Source organism: Gopherus evgoodei, chromosome 5, assembly GCF_007399415.2.
Source record: "Gopherus evgoodei ecotype Sinaloan lineage chromosome 5, rGopEvg1_v1.p, whole genome shotgun sequence".
In the NCBI taxonomy this organism is placed as follows: Eukaryota; Metazoa; Chordata; order Testudines; family Testudinidae; genus Gopherus; species Gopherus evgoodei.
This window is the reverse complement of record NC_044326.1, coordinates 22,920,491-22,946,410: the sequence shown is the minus strand read 5'-3', so window position 1 is coordinate 22,946,410 and position 25,920 is coordinate 22,920,491. Positions and strand designations below refer to the sequence as shown.

At 42.5% G+C, this 25,920-nt stretch overlaps 2 protein-coding genes across 5 annotated transcripts in view; one reads left to right on the top strand and one right to left on the bottom strand.

The window, feature by feature from the left end:
• Positions 1 to 20,096, bottom strand: part of ACOX3 (acyl-CoA oxidase 3, pristanoyl) — a 65,518-nt gene extending 45,422 nt beyond the window's left edge. For 3 of the 4 annotated variants that reach the window (XM_030563372.1, XM_030563374.1, XM_030563373.1), the window contains exons 1-6: positions 19,991 to 20,096; positions 13,060 to 13,244; positions 7,929 to 8,162; positions 6,685 to 6,759; positions 1,635 to 1,724; positions 746 to 889 (exon numbers count right to left, since the gene is read on the bottom strand). In XM_030563372.1, coding sequence (XP_030419232.1) covers positions 746 to 889; positions 1,635 to 1,724; positions 6,685 to 6,759; positions 7,929 to 8,162; positions 13,060 to 13,227 — 711 coding nt within the window. In that variant the 5' untranslated portion in view covers positions 13,228 to 13,244; positions 19,991 to 20,096. Of the gene's footprint in view, positions 1 to 745; positions 890 to 1,634; positions 1,725 to 6,684; positions 6,760 to 7,928; positions 8,163 to 13,059; positions 13,264 to 19,990 lie in introns of those variants that run through there. The other variant, XM_030563371.1, reaches the window with a different exon arrangement.
• A 653-nt stretch (positions 20,097 to 20,749) lies between these two features.
• Positions 20,750 to 25,920, top strand: part of TRMT44 (tRNA methyltransferase 44 homolog) — a 35,265-nt gene continuing 30,094 nt past the window's right edge. The window contains 2 exon segments of the mRNA XM_030563375.1: positions 20,750 to 21,017; positions 25,264 to 25,381. Coding sequence (XP_030419235.1) covers positions 20,819 to 21,017; positions 25,264 to 25,381 — 317 coding nt within the window. The 5' untranslated portion in view covers positions 20,750 to 20,818.

Below are 25,920 nucleotides of genomic sequence, written 5' to 3'. Positions count from 1 at the left end.
TCAGGTTCTACCTTGCCATAAACTAGCAGGGGCCTGGCACCGTCTAGTAGTACGTCACAGCTGGAAAGCCAGTGTTTGCCTTTCGTTTCACTTGCAATACATGCTGCCACTTGAAATGGCACAACTCTGTCCATAAATTCTGTTTTTTGCTTCATACATATAATATTCAAAAACTCTATACCCACTTCATTCATCCCAGAAATCTGACATTTCAAAAATTTAGAATTAACTACCATGTTTTTGGCCCTTTTGGGAGATCCACAAAGTCAATGCAGATGCAGTGTGCAAGTGATGAGGATCCTCATTAGAAAATAGGTCCTGATCTAATGTTCACTGAAAAAAATGGGAGTGTTTCCACTGTTTGGCTTTGGACATGCATTACATCCAACATATGCTCTCAGTTATTCTCATTGTATTTATTATTATTATTATTTTTGTCCGGTTTGGGTTAGGCACTTTTCAAACACTTAAGGACACTTTCTGCTCTGAGGAGCTCCTGATCTGAAGTATTTCATACTTTGTAGGCTATTTCAAACTGCACGTGTGATGCAATAATATGGAGGTTCATCTGTATTTTCTAGTTATAGCAATTTGCTACTATTAATTTGACTGTATTCTTGCCTCAAAAGCACAGTGATCAAATAAATACTGAAGTTTGGTACAAAATATTAGACATTTTTACAGAATTGCTTAGCAGACATAATATAGTGACATAAAAAAAACCAAAGCAGTACTTTTTTCCCACCTGCACAACAAAGGAATGTAATCCATGGCACTGCCCATCTGGAGTGTACAGCTGGGCGTAGACGACAGCATGAGTGGCATTTTTCCCCATGTTGCCAACCCAAAACTTGGCAGCTTCAAAATCAGGAGTGTTGATGATAAATTTCTACAGTCAAAAAGAGGAAAGTGTTAAATCATACGAATCAATGTGCATCCATCCTTTTTTTGTTCGCTGTCATTGTAACACTTTGAAAATTGCCAGCATTTCATACTGTACTTTGATCCAAATGCTCACAACAATGAAAGTGGATTTGACAGGAATCTATAGGGCTAAGCTTTACTCTAGAACATGTGTCTAGGGAAAAGTCAGGGCAGAACATGAGCATGATTCTCAACCTGAGGCCTAAAATTCAGCCTCTCAGCTTTCTTATAACATGATGAGGGGAGGGAGTGCCATGGAGACACACAATGGTCTCCGGGTTTTTGTAGTAAATGCAAAATGCTCCTGATTTTATCTGAGACTGAATAACTTGCTGGACAGCTTCTGAGCAACCTCCCTGGAGGCTGCCATGGAGCCAGCTGCTTCAGGTGCTGGAAGCAGAAATTAAAAAACAAAACAAAACTGATTTTGGTTTTTCCAACAGAGGATTTTTTTGAAAATATCCCTCCTAGGGAAAATTTCACATGTCTGACTTTTTGTTCCAATTCAGAATGAATTTTTTTAAAAAGTAAAATTTTTTTTTGTGAGATGGAAATTCCAGTTCCCGCTCAGCTTTATTTCTACTAAAAAGTGCTTGACACAAGTGAAGTATTAATTGTTGTTAATCACAGAATCATTTTGGCTTGATATCTTTATAACAGAATGTAAACAAAAATGTACCAAATGTCACTTCCGTAGGTTACAGACTGACCTGTGTGGTGGGGTCGTATCTGGCAGTTGTCCGTATGCCCTTGGTATTGCTGCCATGGCTGACTTCAGTCAGAGCAAAGCATCCAAAAATCTAAACCATGAAGCAGCAGGTGCAAATCAACTCAATGTTATCATGGACTCAAACATTTTCAAATCAAGAATGTTACTCAATATCGTATTGATGCAAAAATGAGTTAATAAAAATCCAACTGCTTAGTAGGAGGTTGCATTGGGCCAAATTCATCCCTTGTGTAAGCTGGCACAACTCCTGCAATAGGGTGGCAGTGTGTTTCCACTGAGCCATCTTCCTGGCAGGTGTCATAACCCTGCAGGGAGCTGCTGACTCATAAAGGCAGGTGCAGATTATTAATTACACCCAGCATATAGGAAAAGTGGGACTGGTTCTTTGAGTAGAAGGAACTGTTGCCTATACGAGAGAGGAATGGTGTGTTGGTCTCTCTGTAGGGAAGCCATAGGAGCAGAGAGTGCTTAATTTATGCCATGGCTGAGCTCAGGCACCTTTAGGCTTGACAGTTCATAGCCCTGGCACTTCTGAGCTTACTGTGTCAGTTATGAATATAAAAAAATTGCTTGAACCTCAGCACCTTATTGCTTGAGCTCTGGGTATCTCTTTCATTACAAATTAAGCACTGGGAACAGCCTAGTTTGGAAAAAGAATAGGCTGTCTATGTTTTATTGAAAAATTGCAAACACTTGGACAGCGTAAACTCAGATTAAATCCAGAGTGCGTAAATTCTTTTCTTAGCAGGGTGCGAAGTCCACCTGCTCTCAGTTCTACTGCAGTCAATGAATTCCATTCCCTTACACTAGTGCTAAATTTGGCCTGTTATCTTTACTCTTGTACATCCTAAAAAGGCAGGGTAGTACAATTGGATTGGGGTGTGATTGGGAAGCAAGCTCACACCGCACTCACTCCACAGCAGCAGCTCGGCTACTGTCCCAAGAAGCTGGGCCCAGCTTCCCGCTCCAAGCATTGTGACCTGGTGTGTGGGGTCACAGAACCTCTCAGGTTTGACCCAGCTGCTCTTCTATCATGATGGAGGGGCCACTGGACCAAATTTCAGTGAGTGACACTGCAACCCTGTGTACCAGGTCACAACGCCACTCAGTTTGGGAGTCCTCTCAAAAAGGTGAAAAGATTAAACTGAAACCTAAGGTAAAACTATTGCAACGGATACAGAATGCTACGCTCTTCCTGATGCTAAGGATCTTTAATTGTATCACTAACTGGATTCATATTGATTTTTACGGTGAGCTCATCTACATAATCAACTACTTGCTACATAACATGAGCTGATCAATAAATAAGCATTTTTAAAAAAAGGAATGAAAGAAAAAGATCACACAGTAGTTCAAGTTAGCGGCAATATAATTTTGCCAGTATTGCTTTCATTATGGTAGTTATCCTAAGGGGAAAAAAATTAAATAAAATGCCTCTGACAAACGGGGGGTGCTCTTTCACAATAATTAATACTATATCTAGATCTGACACTAGTGTGATGTTTCTGGACTATGGAATGGAATGGATAATTCACCCTAGGGCTCTGACTGGGTGGCAGAGCCTGCCCATGTAGAGAAAGGTGAATATTAGAGAAGGCCTCCTCTCTCTAATAGCTTACACTTAAGTTTCAGGAACTGAAGTGAACCAACTCACATTCTGTGTCCTAGCGAACCCAGATCCGCCTTAGCGTCTGGTTCTGTTAATCTGTCTGACTCATCCTGTTCATGCTGTGGTGAACTGGCTTGGGTGCTCCTCAAGGAGGGGCTGGAGCCATTAACGCTACTTGCTCTGCCATTGTCCCTTAAGGAGACTTAAGAGGAAAGCTTAACTTATAGTGAAGTGTAAGAATAGATGAGAGTAAACATACATGTTGGCTGTCTTAAAATCTTTTTCTCTAATGCTTTGTTCTATTAAGGGCCCAAAAGCAAGCTATTCCGCTAGGTAGGAAAGATAGAAAATGGTGGCAAAAGTCCACCTTGGCTTAACCATGAGATCTTGCATGATCTAAAAAATAAAAAGGAGTCATATAAAAAATGGAAACTAGGATAAATGACAAAGGATGAATATAGGCAAATAGCACAGGAATGCAGGGGCAAGATTAGAAAGGCAAAGGCACAAAATGAGCTCAAACTAGCTATGGGAATAAAGGGAAACACGACTACTTTTTATCAATATATTAGAAGCAAGAGGAAGACCAAAGACAGGGTAGGCCCACTGCTCAGTGAGGAGGGCGAAACAGTAACAGGAAACTTGGAAATGGCAGAGATGCTTAATGATGTCTTTGTATCAGTCTTCACCGAGAAGTCTGAACGAATGCCTAACATAGCGAATGCTAATGGGAAGCGGGTAGGTTTGGAAGAGAAAATAAAAAAAGAACAAGAAAAAAATCTCTTAGAAAAGTTAGATGCCTGCAAGTCACCAGGCCCTGATGAAATGCATCCTAGAAAACTCAAGGAGCTAACAAAGGAGGTATCTGAGCCTCTAGCTAATTATCTTTGGAAAATCATGGGAAGCAGGAGAGATTTCAGAAGACTGGAAAAGGGCAAACATAGTGCCCATCTACAAAAAGGGAAATAAAAACAACCCAGGAAACTATAGACCAGTTAGTTTAACTTCTGTGCCAGGGAAGATAATGGAGCAAGTAATTAAGGAAATCTGCAAACACTTGGAAGGTGGTAAAGTGATAGGGAATGTATCCAGCATGGATTTGTAAAGAACAAATCATGTCAAACTAATCTGATAGCTTTCTTTGATAGGATAACGAGCCTTGTGGATAAGGGAGAAGCAGTGGATGTGGCATACCTAGACTTTAGTAAGGCATTTGATATGGTCTCGCATGATATTCTTATTGAGAAACTAGGCAAATACAACTTAGATGGGGCTACTATAAGGTGGGTGCATAACTGGCTGGATAACCATAATCAGAGAGTAGTTATTAATGGTTCCCAATCCTGCTGGAAAGGTATAATTAGTGGGGTTCTGCAGGGGGTCTGTTTTGGGACCGGCTCTGTTCAATATCTTCATCAATGACTTAGATATTGTCATAGAAAGTATGCTTATTAAGTTTGCAGATGATGCCAAACTGGGAGGGATTGCAACTGCTTTGGAGGATAGGGTCGAAATTCAAAATGATCTGGACGAATTAGAGAAATGGTCTGAGGTAAACAGGATGAAGTTTAATAAAGACAAATGCAAAGTGCTCCACTTAGGAAGGAACAATCAGTTTCACACATACAGAATGGGAAGAGACTGTCTAGGAAGTAGTACAGCAGAAAGGGATCTAGAGGTTATAGTGGACCACAAGCTAAATATGAATCAACAGTGTGATGCTGTTGCAAAAAAAAGCAAACGTGATTCGAGGATGCATTAACAGGTGTGTTGTGAGCAAGACACAAAGTCATTCTTCCGCTCTACTCTGTGCTGGTCAGGCCTCAGCTGGAGTACTGTGTCCAGTTCTGGGCACCGCATTTAAAAAAAGATGTGGAGAAATTGGAGAGGGTCCAGAGAAGAGCAACAAGAATGATTAAAGGTCTTGAGAACATGACCTATGAAGGAAGACTGAAAGAATTGGATTTGTTTAGTTTGGAAAAGAGAAGACAGAGGGGACATAGCAGCAGTTTTCAGGTATGTAAAAGCGTGCCATAGGGAAGTGGGAGAAAACTTGTTCACCTTAGCCTCTAAGGATAGAACAAGAATCAATGGGCTTAAACTGCAGCAAGGGAGGTTTAGGTTGGACATTAGGAAAAAGTTCCTAACTGTCATGGTGGTTAAACACTGGAATAAACTGCCTAGAGAGGTTTTGGAATCTCCATCTCTGTAGATATTTAAGAGTAGGTTAGATAAATGTCTATCAGGGATGGTCTAGACAGTATTTGATCCTGCCATAAGGGCAGGGGACTGGACTTGATGACCTCTCGAGGCCCCTTCCAGTCCTAGAGTCTACGAATCTACAATGCAGGGGCCTCAAACTCCTGGCCTGTGGGCCATCTGCGGCCCGAGAACCTCCCTGCTGCAGCCTGTGGAGGAGAGATGCAGGCAGATAGTTGCCGGCAATGTCCTCTGTAGGTGCCACTCCACGTAGCTCCCATTGGCTGGGGGAGAGGGACAGAGATATCATCATTAGTTGCCGGGCAGAGTCAGCCATAGAGGTAGCATCACTTTTTTCCACAATGAATATAAACAAGTCAAAATACTGAACATAACTATCTGATGCACACCTTGCTGCAATCCTGAAGGTTTCAACTGCTCAGTCACAGAGGCCAAACATCAACAAACTGACAGAACTCAAGCATTGGCAGGTGTCTGGTAAACACTAAAAACTCTCTGGCAAGCAAAGAATTGTATAAAGTTGTATGACAGCTTTATTATTTCTAAGCAATTCAAACTAAAAAACCACAATATAAACGTTTTCTTTTCTGAACACCATCTTCAGTGACATTATTGGGAGGATTTGAGGACTGGCACTGGCCCTAAGGCAAACTGAGTTTGAGACCCCTGTTCTAATGGCTAAATAAAAATACTTTGCTTTAAGAAGGCTGTTGGTCAATAGCACGAGTCACAGGTTCTGGCAGGGTGGAAATGCAGGTGCCTGAGATCAAGTCAGACCTGCAGGGTAATAGGTGGTTTGTATACACAGAGTGGTGTATACGGGCCCCAGTTTAATAGTATGCCTAGACTCCAATCATGGCATTTGATTGCAGCTCAAGCCAATATATCTGACCTACTTTTAACCTCATCAGCTCAAGGCTAGCACCATGAGTAAATTACCTAGAGTTCTGGGTGGGATTGTGTCACACTACCATAGTTTCACTGCTCTGGCACTCAAGCTAGGTGGCTACTCGAGCTGCAATCATACTCTGTTATTGCAGACTAGACAGACCCAACCGTGGAAGAACTACAAAATTCCACCCTGAGTCAGGTAATGGTGAAGGGCTGAACACCTGCACTCAGAGATCAGAAAGGGCCCAGAGGTGCAGCTAGCCCCTTAACCATGACAGTACCCAACCCTGAAGAGTTACCCCAAAATTACCTCCAAGTTACTGGTTTGCTTCACAAATTCCTGATGCCTTTCAGAGCCAGTATTCTCAATTGCACCACCGAACACCTGAAAACACAAAACGAGAGAGATGACTGTGAAATCCCTGTCAAAATGCTTGGAAGAGTGCTTGAATAAACACAACAATCACTAAGCACAACAGTCATCCTTAGTAAGGGGCCAAAAGAGCTGTCCAACACTTACTTCTCACTTAAACACTCTTTTGAGGGCTTAAAGTTGTGATCTGGCTTTGTGCTAGCTCCTGTGCACTGGACTGAATGTCATACAAAGTCAGAACACACTTTGCATTATACAGAAGAGAGGCCAAGGATGGAATGGGTCATGGAGACGTTGCTCCTCACGACAAGCCCACCTTTTGGCAGCTGTAAGGGAACATTCAGTGGGTTCACTTTCCACTTGTGCCTGTAGTTACAAGTGCAAAACCACAGTTTAGGGATGCAAAACCTTTGAAAACGTACTAGCTCATTACACATAGTTCTGTTTTAAATGACTTGGGGTTTGAATCTGAAGTTGGCCAGCAAATCCATCCCAGATCAGCAGTAACTGAAAGCTTTTACCATCTCATGCTGTTCTAATTACAAAACAGTTCGTGGTCTCAGTTTAGTTCCTGCTGGACAGCTATCTACGTCACAAAATCACAACCACAGCTGGTACTAAGTAGTGGAGCTGGCCATATAGCAGAAGAAATCATTAATAAAAAAATCATTTAATGGAAATAGAAATAGTCATTAAATAATGCATTCAGCCAATGTGTTATTGGAAGATTCAACTGAAGGACAAAGGATTGAGGGACAGATCCAAGGCCCATTGAAATCAGTGGGAATCTTTCCACTAGCTGCAGTGATTTTGGGAGCATGCCCTGAATGAACAAGGCCAATTTCTCCTCTGACACAAAAAAGGGGTGGCCCCTCCAAGATGGAGGTGAGGCTCATGTAGGAAAGTATGCAGTACTAACACCTCTGATGCACCTGTTCTGTTATCCAAGAGTGAAGTCCTGGCACCACTAAAGTCAACGGCAAAGTGGGTCCCATTGATTTCAAACCAAGCCTATCCAATCCGGCACTTTTAAACAGATTAACTCACTTTTCTTATTTAAAAAGAGAAAAGTAGTTGTGGTGAGATACTGCTTTTAGAAAATGTTCCTCAAAGAGGAAAAAAAAAACCTATGAAAATGCAGTGCAACAGGGTAACCAGACTTTTCTCTGAGTTGTACTTACCTGAGCATTTAACAAATATTTGGTACCCAGAGACCAATCATACATCCCTAGGCAGTTTATAAGAACCATAATTTTTAATGGCTTCTCCATGATATCTTCCAGTTTAAGAAACTCATATTCAAAGAGCCTTTTACAGCGCAGGAATGTCAGCTCACGATACTTCTCAAGGGTCACATCTTCTCCAGGGTAACGAGCAAAGACAGGATCATTTTCAAAAGCAGAGAAGATTCTATTCTTGAGGGGAGAAGTTGGCAACAGAAATTTAATACCAAAAAGTTGGAAGAAGTTAAGTATTAAAGAATCAAGTTAATTTTTCTCCCTGGCTGAATTGGGCTTTCTAGCACAGTAGCTGCTTGTTCAGCCAAAATAAAGAAATAAATATCTAAATAAAATTAAAAAACACAAAAGGCTGAATTAAAACTGATGTATGCAGGACAAAAATATATTAAAATGTGATTTTACAGATAATGTGAGTGCCAGATACATCTTTCAAAGTGAGGCAGCCACACACTTGAAACTGCATGAGTCAGAAGCTCCTGTAAATTGCCATTTCTTAAAATTAAATCTCCACGGCACTAGATGAGTCAACATCCTAGGAACAGTGTTAGGCCATTGTTGACTCACATGGTTGCATTTTAGCTGCATTATTATTTGATTATTGGCAGGAGTCTAATATTGTTTTAGTGCTAGTCCCCCTCTGAGCATCAGTGTAGAGCTCTGAGGGTCATATTCAGACTCTTCGTCAACTAGCAGTGGCTGTGTAATGCCATTTCAGCCATTATGTGGCCACCTATGATTGCATAGTTCATCTAGTCCAATTGCCAACTATTACCATTAGGGCTGAGTCCTAGGAGACAGGCTGTGCACCTTCAAATGGTCTAATTTGGAGCAGTTCCCTTCCTGTCTGACCGACTGTTAATCTGCCCAGGACAATTTTTAAAGGGAGTTTGTATTTGTGATGATGTCTGTGTATTCTTAGGCAAACAGCTTCATTCATATAATCTAAGGAGAAACACACAGAGCTTTGGGCTGAAAATGTGCCTTTCCTTGCTCTTCAGAAAGAACGTGGCGGGGGCGGGGGGGAGGGAAGGGAGAGAGAGGGAATATCTGTCCCCCGTGAAGACTGTAGTATTAATTTTGATGAAATAAATGGGCCCAAAGAGTTAAAGGTGTTAACATAGCCCTCAAACTGTCCAACATTAAGCTGTTAAAACAAGGTTTGGGGTTCGGTATGCAGAGATCTTTTACTTTGTCAAAGATCTCTGTATACTGAACCCCAAACCTTGTTTAAACAACATAAAAGAGTGGACAGGAATGGACTTCATGGAGACTCAAGCACTGACACTCAATCGTCGGGGTGGAGACAATTGGTTGATTGCTCATCAATGATGGTGCCCCAATGACCAATGTGGTTATGGGAGTGGTGATGATGATACTGAGATCTCAGCCTGAAGTAGCCTTTTCACCTTTTATCATAACCCAGCTCATAACAATATGTATTCTTGGCTGGCTAAGCCAGACTCTTATTAGACAGAAAGAGAAAGGAGAGAAATAGGAGAGAGAAGAAATGAAGAAGAGAAGGAAAAGGACTGAGCAAGAGATAGACAGTGTGTGAATCTGTCCGTCAAAGTGTCACTTCCTAAATGGGTGTTTGGAATTCAGCCAGAGCTAGTGGAGGTGATGTCATCATCTCAGTCCCTCTCTTGGCCCAGTCTGGTCAGGACACCTCTCAGTAAATGGCAAAGGTGCAATGGTATTACAGGGCATCCAAGGAGATAGTGAGGGTGGCAGCCATGATGGTAAAGCTTGCTGCAGCACTTGCTGGCAGACAGCTGCTTCTTGTGCGTAATTTTCCCACCCCCTAGTGTGTGGGTTTTTTTAAGACCCCAAAAGGGAGTGATGGGCTGAATAGCCCATCCTCTCATTATTTTGTTTACTAATTAGACCAAATTTTTGACACATAAGTTTTGGTCAGGGTGGATAAAAATCAAAACTTTAAAATAAAATTAAAAAACCTGGATTTTTTTCATTTAAATTAAATATAGGTTATTTTTTAAAAAATAAACCTAGTTAAAATTACATTTGAAACTGACAATCTGTTAAGGCCTATACTTAATATCTATTAAAATAATTTAAATTAAATACAAAAAAATATAAATTACTATGTAATTTTTGCCTAGTTTTAATGAAGGTCAAACCATTGAACTGGTGGAAGTCACTTACTAAGCACCTGGAACTAGATTTTGTTGAAGTGCTAAACCAGCTATTGACAACAGTAGTCTTTTCTGCAGGTGCAGAACGAATATTTTCTTCATTACAGTTTATTCAACTAGTTCAGTTCAATTATTAGATCATTCAAATTTAAGAAACCAAAGGGAAGTTGAAAAAGCAGAAAACACTTGTTTTCTTCTTCCAATCTATGAATAAAAACTAGGTGTGAGAAGATGAGATCTACTAGTTCTAAAATATCGAAAGACATGGTGACCGGAAACAATCAGCTCAATTCACTAACTACAGATAATGCTTCCTCTGTTTCATAAATCAGCTACTTTTAAATACAAATCCTGTTTTGAATAACTTTTTATGTACTCAGCATATTAAAGCTAGTTTTATTTAATAAAAAAATTAAAGTACTATTGTGCATTTTTAATTGAATATTCCATCCAAATAGTTTCACAAATCAGATTTAAAAAAACCAACCTTTTAATAAATGAGCAATGCATCATTTAACATTTTCTAATAAAATATGTAAACACTAACCATCTGAATAAAGATTAAGTTAAGCTTCATAATTGCTTAAATGTACATGATATTGTGTATCCTCCCGATTAGTGAAAAGGAGCACCAAATTTAGTGTAAAGATTATATTTAGTTGCAAATCAGCATGTTTTAATGGTTAATGGCCAATGAGAATAAACCTCTCTTTAGGAAAATAACTAAAGTACAAATGTAAAACATGATTAAAATCAATTATTTAAATCAAGATTTCCTGCATGCTTATTTAAAATCATGATTAAAATCAGTCATTTATGTCACTGATTTAAAATCAGTCCACCCTGATTTTGGTCCACTGATTTCTAGTTTTGTTTTTATGTTTACCAGGCATGATCTTAACACAGTTCTTTAATTTGGTAGTAGGCCTTTTTGTTTAGACTAATTTTGTTATGTTTTGTTTCCCCTTTGCAGTTCTCTCATTTATTGGGACATTTGATAAACTTTCAATTAATTTTTATAGTTGGGCTTACAATTAGGGTAAATTTATAGTCCCACTTATTACAACAACTGCCTATGCAACTCTGCTACTCTCTGGTACAAAAGGGTATTTTTGTCCTTTAGCTTTTCAGTAGGTCAACCAGATGCAGAGCCAGGTATTTATGATCTCTCTGTTCTTTTAAGGTTCGTGTGTCTGGGGTCCAAAGATACTTTTGTGTGATGCTAGCAGAACAGGTGCCAGCTCAAGCCAAAGTCCCCACATCTCAAGTGAACACTGGCAAATACGTAGCTAGTATCAGTCTAGCTTGCCTGTATGTTAGTATTGTTAAAATAGATTCTAAGAAAGTGTTTAGTGTTTAGACTTCATTGAATACTTGTGATTTGATTTGCTTCATGTATTAATCTCACTGTTCCCATATTGCATGATAATATTTGAGTGGTTGTATTGTGAGCCTCTGTGACTGTGTAACTCACCAAACAGGAGAGAGACATTAACTAGGGTGAAGTGCTAATCTTCAACAGAAGATGTTACGGCCTGTCCAACAGGAAAGGTCTGTCAGTACCAGACGGACTACTGTAGGACATTAAAGAGAACAAAAGCCATTTGTTGTTCTGCCTTTCTCCATGTGAAGATGAGTCATACAAGTGGATTCCTCCCACTGGGGCAACTTGCAGCTCAGGGCACACAGCAAGAGGGGATAAAAAACTCCTAACCATCCCTGCTTGGACTTTGGGGATGCGGGGGAGGCAAGGGTTTTCTAGGCCCTAAGCAACAGACCTCCAGATGTTTAGTCTGAGTTAGCCCTAAAGGACGTATACAACTTTTTTATTGTAGCGGTTTCTATTATCTTTTGAAACTTAAAATTGTAAATCTTTTGTGTATATCTGTTTACCTGTTTCAACCTCATAAATGGTCTTTTGTTTTCTTTTCCTATTTAATAAATATTTATTAGAGTTTACTAGAGGATTGGCTACAAGCACTGTCTTTGCTGTGAGATCTAAAGTGCAACTGACTTGCAGTAAGTGACATGGATGTAACCTTAATATTGCTGTGATTCTTGGTGTAAGGGATAATCTGTCTCAAAAATATGAACACCTAGGGGCAGAGGAAAGGGAGGTGAGATAGATCAAAGTACACAAAGGGACTGTCTGACTCTATGTTAAGGCTTTTTATAGTGTCTGAGGAGTATCCACTTGATAACAGGTTTGTGAAATCTAAGGGCAGGTCTACAGTTAAAATGCTGCATCAGCACAGCTGCACCAATGCAACTGCACTACTGTAGTGCTTAAGTAAAGATTCTCCTACACCGATGGGAGAAGTTCTCCTGTCGGCGTAGTTAATCTACCTCCCTGAGATGTGATAGCTATGTTGACAGAAGTAGCTCCCCTGTCAATGCAGTACTGTCTACAGGGCAGGTTAGGTCAGTATAACTATGTCAGTCAGGGGTGTATATAGTGTAGACCTAGCCAAAGTACAGAACTCATAATTTGGGATCTGTGCCCCGTCTCCCAACAGTCTGCCCTGAGGTTGGTACTCTTGCTCTTGAGTCACTGCAAGCAGCATTACAACGTATGCAAATATAGTAGGTCACTGTTTTGTTAATTGGAAATGGAGATTTTAATGTAGTGTCTGCTGTAATTTAGTATTGCTTCCCAATATTCATCATTAGTAGTGAAATAAAAATGTTATATTTGATCAGTGCAGTGAAAGAAGTATTGTTTAGAAGTCAGTTCTGCTCTAAAAAGTGACTACATAAAAATGGTAAACCACTTGAGTGCTGATAGTCCTCCAGTGCCTCCCTCCCCAACATTGGCCCATCATTTATTACTTCAGCTTATGCCCTTCCCTTCAAAAATACCCTTAATTTCCCCAGACAACATAGCAATCCTTGGGAAAAAAAAAACAAAAACAACTTACCTTGAATTGGATGAGATCTTCTTCATCTATAAACACTGCCATCTCCTTCCAGCTGAAGGAAGCCCTCTTACGGTACTCACAAAGTGGCCCCTCAGGGAAATCTGGTAGCAAGATGTCCCAAGAATGTTGGTTGCAAGTGGCTTCTTTCAGATCACTAGTCGATGCCATCTTGAAGTTAAACACTTCTGCATCCAACAAGAACATACGTCCAATGAGCTAAAACACTGAAAATGTCTATTTTTTTTCACAAGTACTTTTATCAGTGGATAAAAAAGGGAATTGAAGAGTGTGGCACAGTGTACTTCATTCTTTGAGGCCCCAGGGCCCTACTACACCCTGCCACAAAAGAAGAGTAGCAAAGGTGAGTCTTCAGCTCTTCTTAGAGATACCTTATCTGAAGTAACCAATCAGACCCCAGTAGGCTCAGTTAAAAGGAGCTGCAGGGGCTTAGCACCTCAGTTCCTGGCTGGAGCCAGAGGGGCACAGAACAGTGCTCTGCTCTGGTCAAAGGGAGCTTGATAGGCTGCATTAGCTAAACCTGGGAGTGAAAGGATCTGAGAGCTCTAGCCCTAAAGTAATAGGCAGAGGTAAAAAGGTTTGGTGCAGGAGCAACCAAGTAAAGGAAGCAGCACATGGCTTTTATTTATAGGGTCTCTGGGTTGGGACCTGGTGTAGCGGGTAGGCCCAAGTACCCCCATCAGCTGCAGAGGAAGTGGCACAAGCCCTGAGAAGGGGATAAGGCTAATTTAGAAGCCCAAACAAAGGGCTGGAATTTAAAGGCTCAGGGACAGGGCTGAAAGACTGTCTGTTTGGTGGACTCTTGGTTACTCCCCCCCCCCCAAAAAAAACAAAACAAATCAACCCCCCCCCCCAAAAGACAAAAACCACTCTTGAGATGAGTTGCGGCAGAGATAACTGGTGAAGACAAAAAGCAATGAAGAGTCTTGTGGCATCTTTATAGACTAACAGATGTATTGGAGCATAAGTTTTCGCGGGTGAGTTTTCTCCCAGAGGCTCCAGGGAGAAAGCCCTGCTCTCTAACAGGGCAGAGAAGGATTTACAGTTAGCCCAGAAGGGGCTGAGAACTGAGCCCAGAAACTGGGCTGAAGACACTAACAAGGGTGCAGCAATAGTTCTCGTTGGACCTTTGTTACCCTGGAAGGGGTTCATTCATGCCTATTGACTGTGTGTGACTTGGCTGGAGGGGCTGAGCCACTGAATATCTGCCTAGTGAGGTTGGCTGCCCACAGGGGGCACCTGGAGAAAAAGAAGATGGCAGCACCACACCCACCTCGCAGAAGTCACTCATGAGAGGTGAGTGCACCCCATCACAAACAGTTCTTCAATCAATCCATACATAACCATTCCAAAGGGACAGGGACTGCAGACTCAACTGTTAAGACTGGCCTTCTCTTTTTCTAACAACTGATTTAGTAGAAGTTAAATAACTGTCTCTGATCAGACATAAATGGCTTATACACTTTTATTAAAATGTGAACTGATCAATGTGAAAAAGAAATATATAATTTATGCATACTAATAAAACTAGATAAAAGAAAGATTTAGATAAAAGGACCAGAAGAAGAAAGTGCTGTGATTTAAACATCAGTAAAGAAGATTAGTCTCGCTCCCAAATGAAACACTGTGTAATAAAATATCAAAGCATCCACACATGCAGAAAAAACAAAGCATAAAATGCAGGAGATGAAAGCATTTCTTTTCTTCCCTGTCTTGCCAGTTAATGTTCAAACGAACTATTCCAAATGGCATTTGTTGGTCAGTACACAAACAAACGTTTTGTTCTTTTCGTATCACCAAAGGGACCAATGAGTGCCAGGAAGCCAAGGATCACGCTGAAGCCGAACTAGACAGAAGTGATGTTGGCAGGAAGAGAGAACTTTGAGGAACTGGCAGGAGCTCTGACCTCCTGTTCCACTGAGGTCATCTGCCCTTGTGTAGTTCCATACACCTATGCAAAGTGCACGTAAAAATGACTGTAAAATGCTAATCCACATGGTATCACTCTATACCTGCAGTACACAGGTATAAATGGGAAGGGCGGAATCACTGAGGCAGTAGAGAATCCGGCCCCTTGCATCCACAGGATATTTAGGGTATGTTTTCACTGCAGAGTTAACTCATGCTCTTATCTGAGTGTTGCTCCTATGGTCCCTTGCATCCATACACAAAAAATCTCTCTCACAATCCAGACTAGCTGAATAGAACTTTCACTCCAGGTAGTAACCCACTCACTTTGCGGTGAGACCACAAGCTAAACCACTTGAGTGCTGATAGTCCTCCAATGCCTTCCTCCCACAATGCAACAGGACAGTCATAGAGCATCTCCTCTTACTGCATCACAAAGAAGCATCGGATATGCCCCTAGAAATCCTACCAACACATGCTAGAGAGTGCAGTACCAGTGAGGACACAGTAACTTGGATAGGTCTTTGTGGTGTGGATGTTCACACTGAAGGCAGGCTAACCTGGGTGCCGATCACCCAAGCTAACTCTGCAGTGAAGACATACTCTCTGTAAAAAAAAAAACAACAAACCATCTGCAACCATTGTATCAAGACACAGTTGCTTTGAGAATAGACTAGATTAAGCCCTCCGTGGAAAGGTTACCCTCGTGGCAGCAGGGATGGCCACTGCTTTCTAAACTTGTATTTTCAGCCACTTAAAACTTTCCCCAAAATACTGACTTTTTAGGCTGCAATGACTTTGAAGCCTAACTCCTTTTTGTAATTTCTGAAGACCACTCCCCACCCAAGGACTAAAATTAATGTGTTCTAACATTGCCCTGTATCCAGCAAACTGTGGGTAGAGGTCTCAATAAATAACTACAAATACAAATTGTTCATCTCATAGGATCCAGACAGTTGCATAAAAATGTTACTTTCTCACCTAAATCATTGCTTTCAGTATTTCCATGCAAAACTCTTCTTTTCCACCTGCTCGTAACTTTTCTCAAATATTTTCCTTTAGGCTGAATCATCACATGCATTAAACAAGCTACTTGGAAGGGGAGAAGCCAGAAAAGCTCCCCCATTCTCCTCTCTAAATTGTCTATTTCCTGGTTCTTATTACACACCGAATAACTTTCTAGACAAAGAACATACCTCTTCCCCTGCACACTTTTTTTTTTTTTTGGTAGTTTGTATTACCATTTTCTAGATATATTTCAACATACTAATGTGTTCAGACTGGCAGTGTAACCTTTGGCTGAGCACAGAGGTTCTGTTACCACGTCTTTCATTTGACAGACTAATATACGTATTCATGTTATTTTAATTGCACCTAGATGTGGAGGCAACAGCTGGCGTTGTAAATCCTTAAATAAACAAATCTCTCTCTCCATGGTTTTCAGGTCTTTACTGACTTCTGTTCCCCAGCTAGGAATTTCACAAATATATCACTTCAAAGGTATACAATATTTATCATTTTGTAAGCAAACATGGAATTCACCCTCCCTCTGACCTTAAGCTATGCTCAGCGTCCAGATATAAATTACTCACTGGAGACACTTATTGACAAAATAGAATTCAAACTCAGCTTTTGTTTAAAATAACACCGTCTGGTCAATGCGATTGAAAGAGTTTGTTTTAAAAGGAATAATATTTATACTGCGACATTTGGAACCCCTCCCAAATATCGTGGAATCCTGCTAATACAGGCCTCCATTCTACAGCTGGACCTGTACAGGCAGAGATCTGTGCCTGTACTGAGTACCACTGAATTTAACAGGACTGCATGGGGTGTGAAGATTTAATTGCAGGATCAGGGCCATACAGCGCAATTATGCCCTACAGATATACCATGGGCTGCACTGTAGAATCTCTGGAAGCACGCACAAGGAGTGCATCCATTGTTACATCTTTTCACAGGGTGCAGCAAGACACTCTCCCTGCAACCCACCAGCTGCATCTTATTGTCCACCCCTTTTGAGATAGCTTGTGCCACTAGACCTACACAGTCCTGCTGCTGCAGTTGTACCCAGTGGCATCCTAACTGCACACACAATGGCTGGGGGGAGGAAAGGAGGCCACCTTCCTTATAAACTTTAGTCCAGTTGTTAGGATAGTTCCCTGGGATGGGGGAGATCCCAGTTCAGTTCCTCCTCTCCCTAATGAGAAGGGATTTGAACAGGTTTCCCCACCACTCAGATAAGTGCCCCAGCAGGGTCTGAGCTATTGCTTAGTGATGCAACACCTAAGTCTCTGCTGTTTTAGGCCCAAGTGCTCTTTCATCCCACTGTATATCCACACAGAGAGGGGACAGATCCTCAGCTGGTGTAGACTGTCATAGCTCCATTGAAGGGAATAGAGCTAATTATCACCAGCTGAGGATCTGCTTCAGGGACTCGACATAATCAGGTTTATACGAATTTGAACCCTCTGCCCTGATCTAAACAAACTCAGAGACCCATGGCCAATTTGTTTATTAACTTGATCTTGGATTACTGTTGCAATGAAAAGCATAAAGCAATCTTGAATTACTGTTGCAATGAAAGTTTGAGTTAATCAAACTGCTGTCAGGTCAACTGTTTAAAAACAAAAGTTACGCCCCCACACATCAATTTTGGTCTTTGTTCCCCATCTTATGATCTCACCTTTCCTCCTCATCCACCAGCCTACAGGCTGCTGAGGATCTTGTTCTTGCAATCAGCTCTTTTATATTGTGTTTCAAACCTGAACAGGGAGGGAGGACTCTCCCAATGTAATCCCAGATATGAGTCAAAGGAGGGGGGAATTTGAGCCATGCTGACTGCAGGAAAGAGATCGATGGGAAAGGCATAAAGATGAGCTTGCAGTAGGCCATAAAAATGCCAGAAATTAATCCACATGCAAAAATGGGCAGAAACTATTGGGTGAAAATCTGAAAAGCCTGATTTCCACTAAAATCAGGCCCATGGAGTGCCCACTTGGTGATGTAGACGTAGGAAGTTCTCTGCTACCTACTCAGGACACAGATAGCAGCTTACCAGAGAGTTGCATCCAACTGGAGACCTGGAGATGGGGGGACTGGTTGGAGTGGAGTCAGGGCCCGTGTTACCATTTAGACGACCTAGGCAATGGCCTAGGGCACCAGAATTTTTTGGGGGGGGGCGCTATTTTGCTGGGGGGGGTGGCACGTGGGTCCGGTGGACCTACCGCAGTCATGCCTGCGGGTCCGGTGGACCTACCACTGGCAGACGGCCTGCTGCTGGAAAGGCTCCGGTGGAGCTGCCGCAGTCATTTCAGCGGACGGTGTGCTAGTCTAAAGGCTCCGGCGGACCTACCGTAGTCATGCCTGCAGCAGGTCCGCCGGAGCCTTTAGACCAGCGGACCTCCCGCCAACATCACTGTGGCAGCTCCACCGGAGTCTTTCCAGCAGCGGACTGTCCGCCGGCATGACAGTGGTAGGTCCACCGGACCCGCGAGGGGCGGCGAAATGGCCGTTCGCCTAGGGCGTCAGAAACCTTAGCACCGCTCCTGAATGGAGTGTGGGACCCAGCTGAGAGGGAAGGAGGCAAGGGGCCTGGCTGGGTGTATAGCCTGGCCTATGTAAACAATGAAGAAGCATGTAAACCTTTGGTTTACCAATACTGGTTTCACTCTTCTCCTTTCCCACTTCTCTCTCTGCTCCATTTTTAACTCCTTAGCCTCTCTTTCCCCACAACTTGATCCTCTTCGAATGAGGTCACAGCTTTTCAGTTGTGGGTGATGAGAATGTTTTGGAAGAGGATTTGGCGGCAGAATTTCTGGGTGCCATCCTTCAGACACACAGGAGAGTTAGGGGCAGTGAAGGTGCTGAGTAGCTGGCTTTAGAAGAGAAACTGTAATAGACAATGGAAAAGGGCTTGAGCTGAAGCAGAAAAATAAAACTACTTTTCTGACAGTCAGGCAATAAAATAATGGCAAGTCAGTCAGCTGGTAAACTGGACAGAAAGTCAGAGCCTCAAACCAAAGCATACAGGTTAGCTTGATCTGAAGCAAGGAGGTAAACAAGATTAAAATCCTGCAATGAATGATGCAACTGTGTAACTTCATTACATGTTAGCTCCATAGAGCTCAATGGGACTATGCATTTGAGTAAATTTATGCTCATATGTAAGCATTTGGAAAACTCAGGCTTTTTGTGTTTTTTAAAAATTCATGACTTTACATCTTGGGTTTTGTGTGTGGATGTGACTGTAAACAACTGGACCTGTTTCACTGACAGCTGCCAAGTTAAAAACTGGGTACATGGGGGAACTCTTGTTAGTAGCGAAAATTCATAATTGCATAATAATAGCTGCTGATACATCCACACAGAACCATTTGCAATGTACGGCTGAGAAATAACAATGCACAAATTATGCAGCCCAGACACTCATGAGCATCAGAGTTCAGGGAATGGCATAAAGTAAAATACCTGTCACTTATCAATACCATACAGCAGCCCAGCACTCTCCTTGGGAAATTCCACTGCAGTATAATGCACAACCACCAGAGTGAACTAATTAAAAACGGGGTACAGAAATGACCCGCAGACCAGTCTACTGTCCGACCAGGAAGAAATGCAACAACAAAGAGAGAAGAGTAAACTACACATTTAACAACCTGTCAAGGTTTTATTCGAGAACCCTTTAAATATATGGACGACAACCCACGAGGGACCCTTTCAACAGGGAATGACTATCCCATTTCACAGCCTCGAGGCCACTATCTGGCCTATCTCCCTCCCCAGCTGTGGGTGAGGAGAAGGGTACCAAGAACGGGACACTGGCTGGTACAGCGGGGAGGGGAGAGCTCGATATGGCTCTGTACGGGGATCAGATGCTTCTGCTGTTGCCTTTGGCTTCTCCCCTTCGCTGCCAGGCTGGCTCTGGTGTGAACCCCCAGGACGCAGCCACGGGGAAGGGAGCAGCCAGCGAGACTCCCACCAGAGCAGAGAGTCACTCACTTACCTGCCGCTGCTGCCGCTGCTGCCCCAGCCTGCTCCGCTGCAGGAACTGACGGTACAACTGCGCCTCGCCCGCCTCCTCCTCGCCGCCGGAGACACGCTCACTCCGCGACTCCGGCCGGGCTGGGGCTGCAGGGCGCATGGGGCTGGCGGGGGCGATCGCGCTGCGGGACGGCGCCTCGGTGCTGCCCCGGGGTTTCTGGGCCGCCGTCAGCGTGTGGCTGGAGAAACCGCAGGTGGTGAACAAGAGACTGAGCGGCTCCCGCATCGAGGCGGAGAGGAGAGTGTCTGCCCCGGCGGGGGCCGGGCATAGGGCCGAGCCGGGCAGGGGAGTGAGCGGGGGCGCGGGCGAGGGGACAGGGGCAGCGGAGCGGAGGACTGGGGATGGGGAGAGGGGGACAGGGGCACAGGAGGGGAGGGGGAGGACTGGGATGGGGAGAGGGGGACAGGGGCACAGGAGGGGAGGGGGAGGACTGGGGATGGGGAGAGGGGGACAGGGGCACAGGAGGGGAGGGGGAGGACTGGGGATGGGGAGAGGGGGACAGGGGCACAGGAGGGGAGGGGGAGGACTGGGGATGGGGAGAGGGGGACAGGGGCACAGGAGGGGAGGGGGAGGACTGGGGATGGGGAGAGGGGGACAGGGGCACAGGAGGGGAGGGGGAGGACTGGGAAGGGGGAGAAGGGGACAGAGGAGGAGAGGGGGATGACTGGGGATGGGGGGAAGGGAACAGGGGCAGAGGAAGGGAGGGAAATAGCTGGGGACTGGGGGCAGGACAGGGAGGAGGAGAGGAGGCAAGTGATTGCTGAGGATGGAGCTGTCCCTCCCCTCACAATGCTAGAAGCTGTCTGGAGTGATTTCTCTGGTATGATTGCTCAGGAGGATTGTGAAATGCCAGCCTTCATTAAAGAACTTGGGAAAGAAAACCAGCCTGAGACACATGCTCTCGGCCTCAATGCCGTCCTCAGAACTCTGTTCCCTAAAAGTTACCCTCACTGTTCCACTGCACCCAGAAAAGAAATGGTCATAAAAGGTAACTTAACAAAGGGGATGAATGACAGCACAGAGCCAGAGTTGTGGAAACTAGCTGGGCTTTCATATTTGCAAATTCCAGCTGCCTCTTGGATCCATAGCAAGAGGGGATGATAGCAAAGGAATTAAGTCAGCCTGTAAATTCCTGGGATTGTACCATTGTCAACAGTGGCTGTTACTTTGTAGTGAAAGGTATTTCCCACGGGTGCTAGCAGATTGCGTCTGATTGTTTTGTCTTTAAAGATATGAGTAAAATACTCAGACACTTACCTTTTTGGGGGGAGGGCTTATGCCCCAGTACGACTGTTAGTCTATAAGGTGCCACAGGACTCTGTGGCTTTTTAAACCACTATGTAAGTGCTAAGGATCTGATTTTCAAAAACACTTAACAGAGGCAGGCACCCAATTCACATGGAAAATCAATTGGAGATTTTGAAAATTCCACCCTAAATATTTATGATTCAGTTTAGTATGTCTGTTACCATGATATTGGATCCAAGTGCTCTTTTAAAGGACACTGACAGCCTCAAACTAGAATCCACCCTTTAAAATACCGTATATTTTCAGCTGCTCTTCTAATCTTGAAAAACCTATTATCATCCAAAATGAAGCACTGAGAAAATTCCAGGGTCTACTAGGTTCTTCACAGCGTCATGCTTTATACTGTTGCTAAATTTAGCTTGTCTGTTCCATTCTTGTGAACAAGGAGGATATTGAAACAATGCTTATCTATTTTAAGAAGAAAGTGGAAGTATAGTGGGGGGGACTGGTTGGAGCTCCTACAGAAATAGGCCAAACAAAAACACAGCTGGCAGTGTAGGTGTAATTGTAGATTTACAAAGCTTGACAATAGCCTTTGAAAGTACAGAACTTAAAAAGGACATCTGGAGCTGTAGAATGTGACGTGGCTTGTAAGATTTTTTTTCAGAGCAACTTGGGTGTCTCTGTCTCTTTCACACTATCCTTGTTGCTTAATAATCCAGGCATTTAGGGTTGCCAATCATCCAGGATTGTCTGGGAGTCTCCAGGAATTAAAGATTAATCTTTAAAGATTGTCATAGGATGAAACCTCCAGAAATAGGTCCAACCAAAATTGGCAACCCTACCTGGCATGGAATTTTAAGCTTTCCTGAACAGACGCATATAGTAATGTATTCTATTCACAGAGAATCTTACTTTTCATTACCCTAATCCCTCAGTGTATCCATTCAGAGTAGATCTTTACACCAGTGTGGAATCCCATTGAAGAAATATACAAGGTGTAGATTGAATTCTAATACAGGTCTTTGGGAAGGAACCTAAATCCAAAAGCGAGTAAAGTAACTGATCTAAGGCACCAGCACCGATAGCTGCTTTGAAATACTCAAATATCTTGGAATTCTTACTCAATACCTTTTCTGAAACATTTACAGTGTGTATTGTACTTCTGAATAATTTTTTGAGAATGGAAAAAAAATCACTTATTTTGTGTTTTTATTAGTCAACAGCCCTGTGTTTGGTAGTTTTAAAACTCCCCCCAGGGGATTCTACATATGGAATAGCTTGGTAGACATGTTAAAAAAAAAAAAAAGAATTTGAAACATTCAGGTTAGAATGGGCTTATATAGCTTCACATCAGACAGGGAACTGGGTAAAGATGGATTAAGTTTATTAAGGCCATGCTTACCAGATCCAGTGCTGTACAAAAGTGCAATGCTATCTAAATGTGTCCACACTAGTCACATCCTTTTCTTGATCCTCCATTCCTTGCTGTTGAAATCAGTGGGAATTTTGATTGCCTAAGGAATGTAAGCGCAGGCCCTAACTGCCTGTTAGGTGCCCTGTGACTATGTTGTTGTGTTGGAATGCAGGCACGGATGAAAATAAATAGAAAAGGACAAACAAACATTGACTTATTTTGTATTTCTGCCATCTGAAGGGTACTGGAGAAATTAAACTGCAAAATGTTTGCTACAGGATACTCTTGTGGTTACCTTTATAAATTAATAATGCCAGTGTAGACCAATAATAGCAGTTATAATTCTTTTTTAGCAATGCCATATGGCACATATTAAGCATTTTAGGGTTATTTTATAGGAGGCCATATGGATATATTGAAGATGTGGGAGGTAAAATCAATAACGTGTGAGGACTAGTTTATATCATGCTATTTATGGTTTGCTTCCCTCCTCTTTGTTATTCCTTAATAGGAGGTTTAAATGAAATGCTGTTTTAAGTTATGTAGGAGTTAACCATGAGGTGTGCACACGTTTCATTTTAGAGAATGAGACTTGATAGCTAGATGGTGCGGGCATTTCAGGGCCCGATCTGTAGCTGCTGTAAGTCAGCATAGCTCCATTGACTCTGTTTTGGGACCGTATTCTGACATCATATGGAGATTATAAATGTCATCGGACCGGTAAGTTGGTGGTTGGATTTTATTCAGTTTCCTTTTGATTCAGAAAATAACACTAAGGAACTTGCTTTCTGCTATCTGAAGTCATCCAGAAGTGTCGTCTGGCTATTTGTGTGCTGCTGCTTGTACTCAGAAGGTTGTGTTAAGAGCAAGGAGTGAGGTTTAAGAACACTAGGACATACCCTTTGACTACAAAAAAGGGAAGTTAATTAAAGCCAGCCTTGTACAGTATATGTTAACAAGATTTCAATCAACAGCCAGATTATTTGACATCTCCCATTCTTGCATTAACAAGGAAAAATGGTGTGTGAAAGTTTTGTCTAGCATCACCCACAAAAAGTACAGTTTGAGAGCTGTGTGGTTATGCTTCCTCAGTGCTATGTGTGTAATTAAGTGTCCAAGTGCTGCATTGTGCCTTTCAGAGCTTTTCTTGGACACTGAGCTGAGTACTTATCTATCCCAAGCACAACTGCTGCCGCTGATTCACTTTACTGGTGAGGTTTTGACTACCTACCTTGCAAAGAATCCCAAAGTTCACTGCTTGCAATTAAACACAAGGAGGCAGTTGTGATTGCTACAGATCCAGAATACAGCAGCCCATTATACTGCACTTCGTCAGAAGGAAGTTATCTTTTGAGTGAAAGAAGAAATGCTAACTTACCAAAAACCAAACAAGGCTCCTGCACCTGAAATGTATGGTGCTGTTTGGGATGGTATTCGAGGGGCAGATGGGAATAGCTGGCTTTTACTTTCATATTTTATGATCACAAAATACAAACAAGTTACATATAAAAGTATATGTGATATCTATCCTTCCCCTTCCATTTTATATGGCACCTGTCTTCTTAGACCCATATCCTTCAGACACTTGGTACATACATAAGCATACACGTGGATACTCAATAAGAGCCAATAGGACTGGTCAAATGTGTCAGTATTTGTAAGATCAGGGCATTAGGTCAGAGGCTAAAAAGTAGATTGAAATGAGAGGGGAGAGCTCTCACTGCACTAACTCAGGGGGAGCGGGAGTGTGGGGGAGCATTGCTCACTGAAGCTGGAGAGAAGAGAGAGTGCTCCTCTCTGATTCTGGTCCCTCCCTCTTACTTTAACCCTTGCCTTGCTCCACAGTCCTGCAAACACAACTTCGGCTGAAACCCTGCACAAGACCAGCTTGGAGATCCAATGGATTCCCTTTGGGGCAGGGCCTTGTCTTTATGTGTTTGTACAGCACCTAGCCCGGTTGGGGGATCTGGATATTACTACAGTTGAAATATAATAGTAGTATTTTTTCCAGTTTTGAACAGGTTAGTTCACAAAGTTGTTGATAGGTGTCTTCCTGCTCTTTTGCATTGCAACAGCTATGTACTGCCCTGGGTAGTTGTATCTCCATTATTTTGGAATTTACTTTCCAGGCTTCCATTTTTAAAGAGACAGTGAGTAGCAATGTTATGGTGGTAAATGACTTTCAGCAATAGATATCTGGCTACATATTTATTATAGCACATGGTCCCTTAGAAATCAACTAACATGTTTTACAGTTAAGCACACATGTAAGTCTCTGCAGGGTCAGGGCTTAGAAATGCTGCAAAACATCTTGCAATAATATGCACAGTATTGCAAACTGTATAAAGAATCAGCAGTTTTAGATGGCAGAGCTGTTCCTTACACTACACCTCTCCTGAGCATTAGACTCGTATCTCTGCATTTAAATACAGCTTGCTTCTCTAAATGGTGCTATGGTATAAATAGCAAAATACTGGCTTCTTATTTTGCGTGGCTTAGAATTACCCAAGTTTCTAAACAACATAATAGTTTGAGCCAATAATATTCCACAGTTTACAAATCTTTTCAGATACCTTTAATGGGACTGTGACCTTTCTACCATTGGAGGAAAATGATGAAGGAAAATATCAGGTTAAGAAGTGCAACATTTATCAAATTCGACTTAGACACACTAAAGATGATGAATGGTGAGTGCTGGGGAGAGAAAGGGGAAGCAAACCTCTGCACTGGCCTAAGATGACACCATCCTCTTCTATAATGTGTCTGGATGGTTTGATTTGTGTTTTATAGGGCCTGATTCATGTGCTAGACTCCCCTGCTCCTTATATAAACTATGATCATCCTATAGCAGTATGTGCACAGCTGAGTCCATTCACTTGATCTAAAATTCTTCATTCGCGGTTCTCGGAGACCTGAACTGAGTGCATTCTTCTTAGTTAGGCTTGATCCTGCTCCTTTGAAGGCAATGGGAATTTCACATTGACTTTAGTGGGGGAAGGATCAGTCCCTCAGATCCTTATTGAATGAATCATACTGTGCATCACAGTGTCATCCTGCTGTAATAGAAAAGTAACCTTTTCATTTAATCAAGTCAGCTTTCTTTTTATAATTGCTAGATATTAAATGTTTCTCAGTTAATTGAAAAATCCCAAATTTGTATCTGTACAACTAAGCCTGTTCTAATTTTGCATGGATAGGATTATGAATCATGCCATCTGACTTCCTT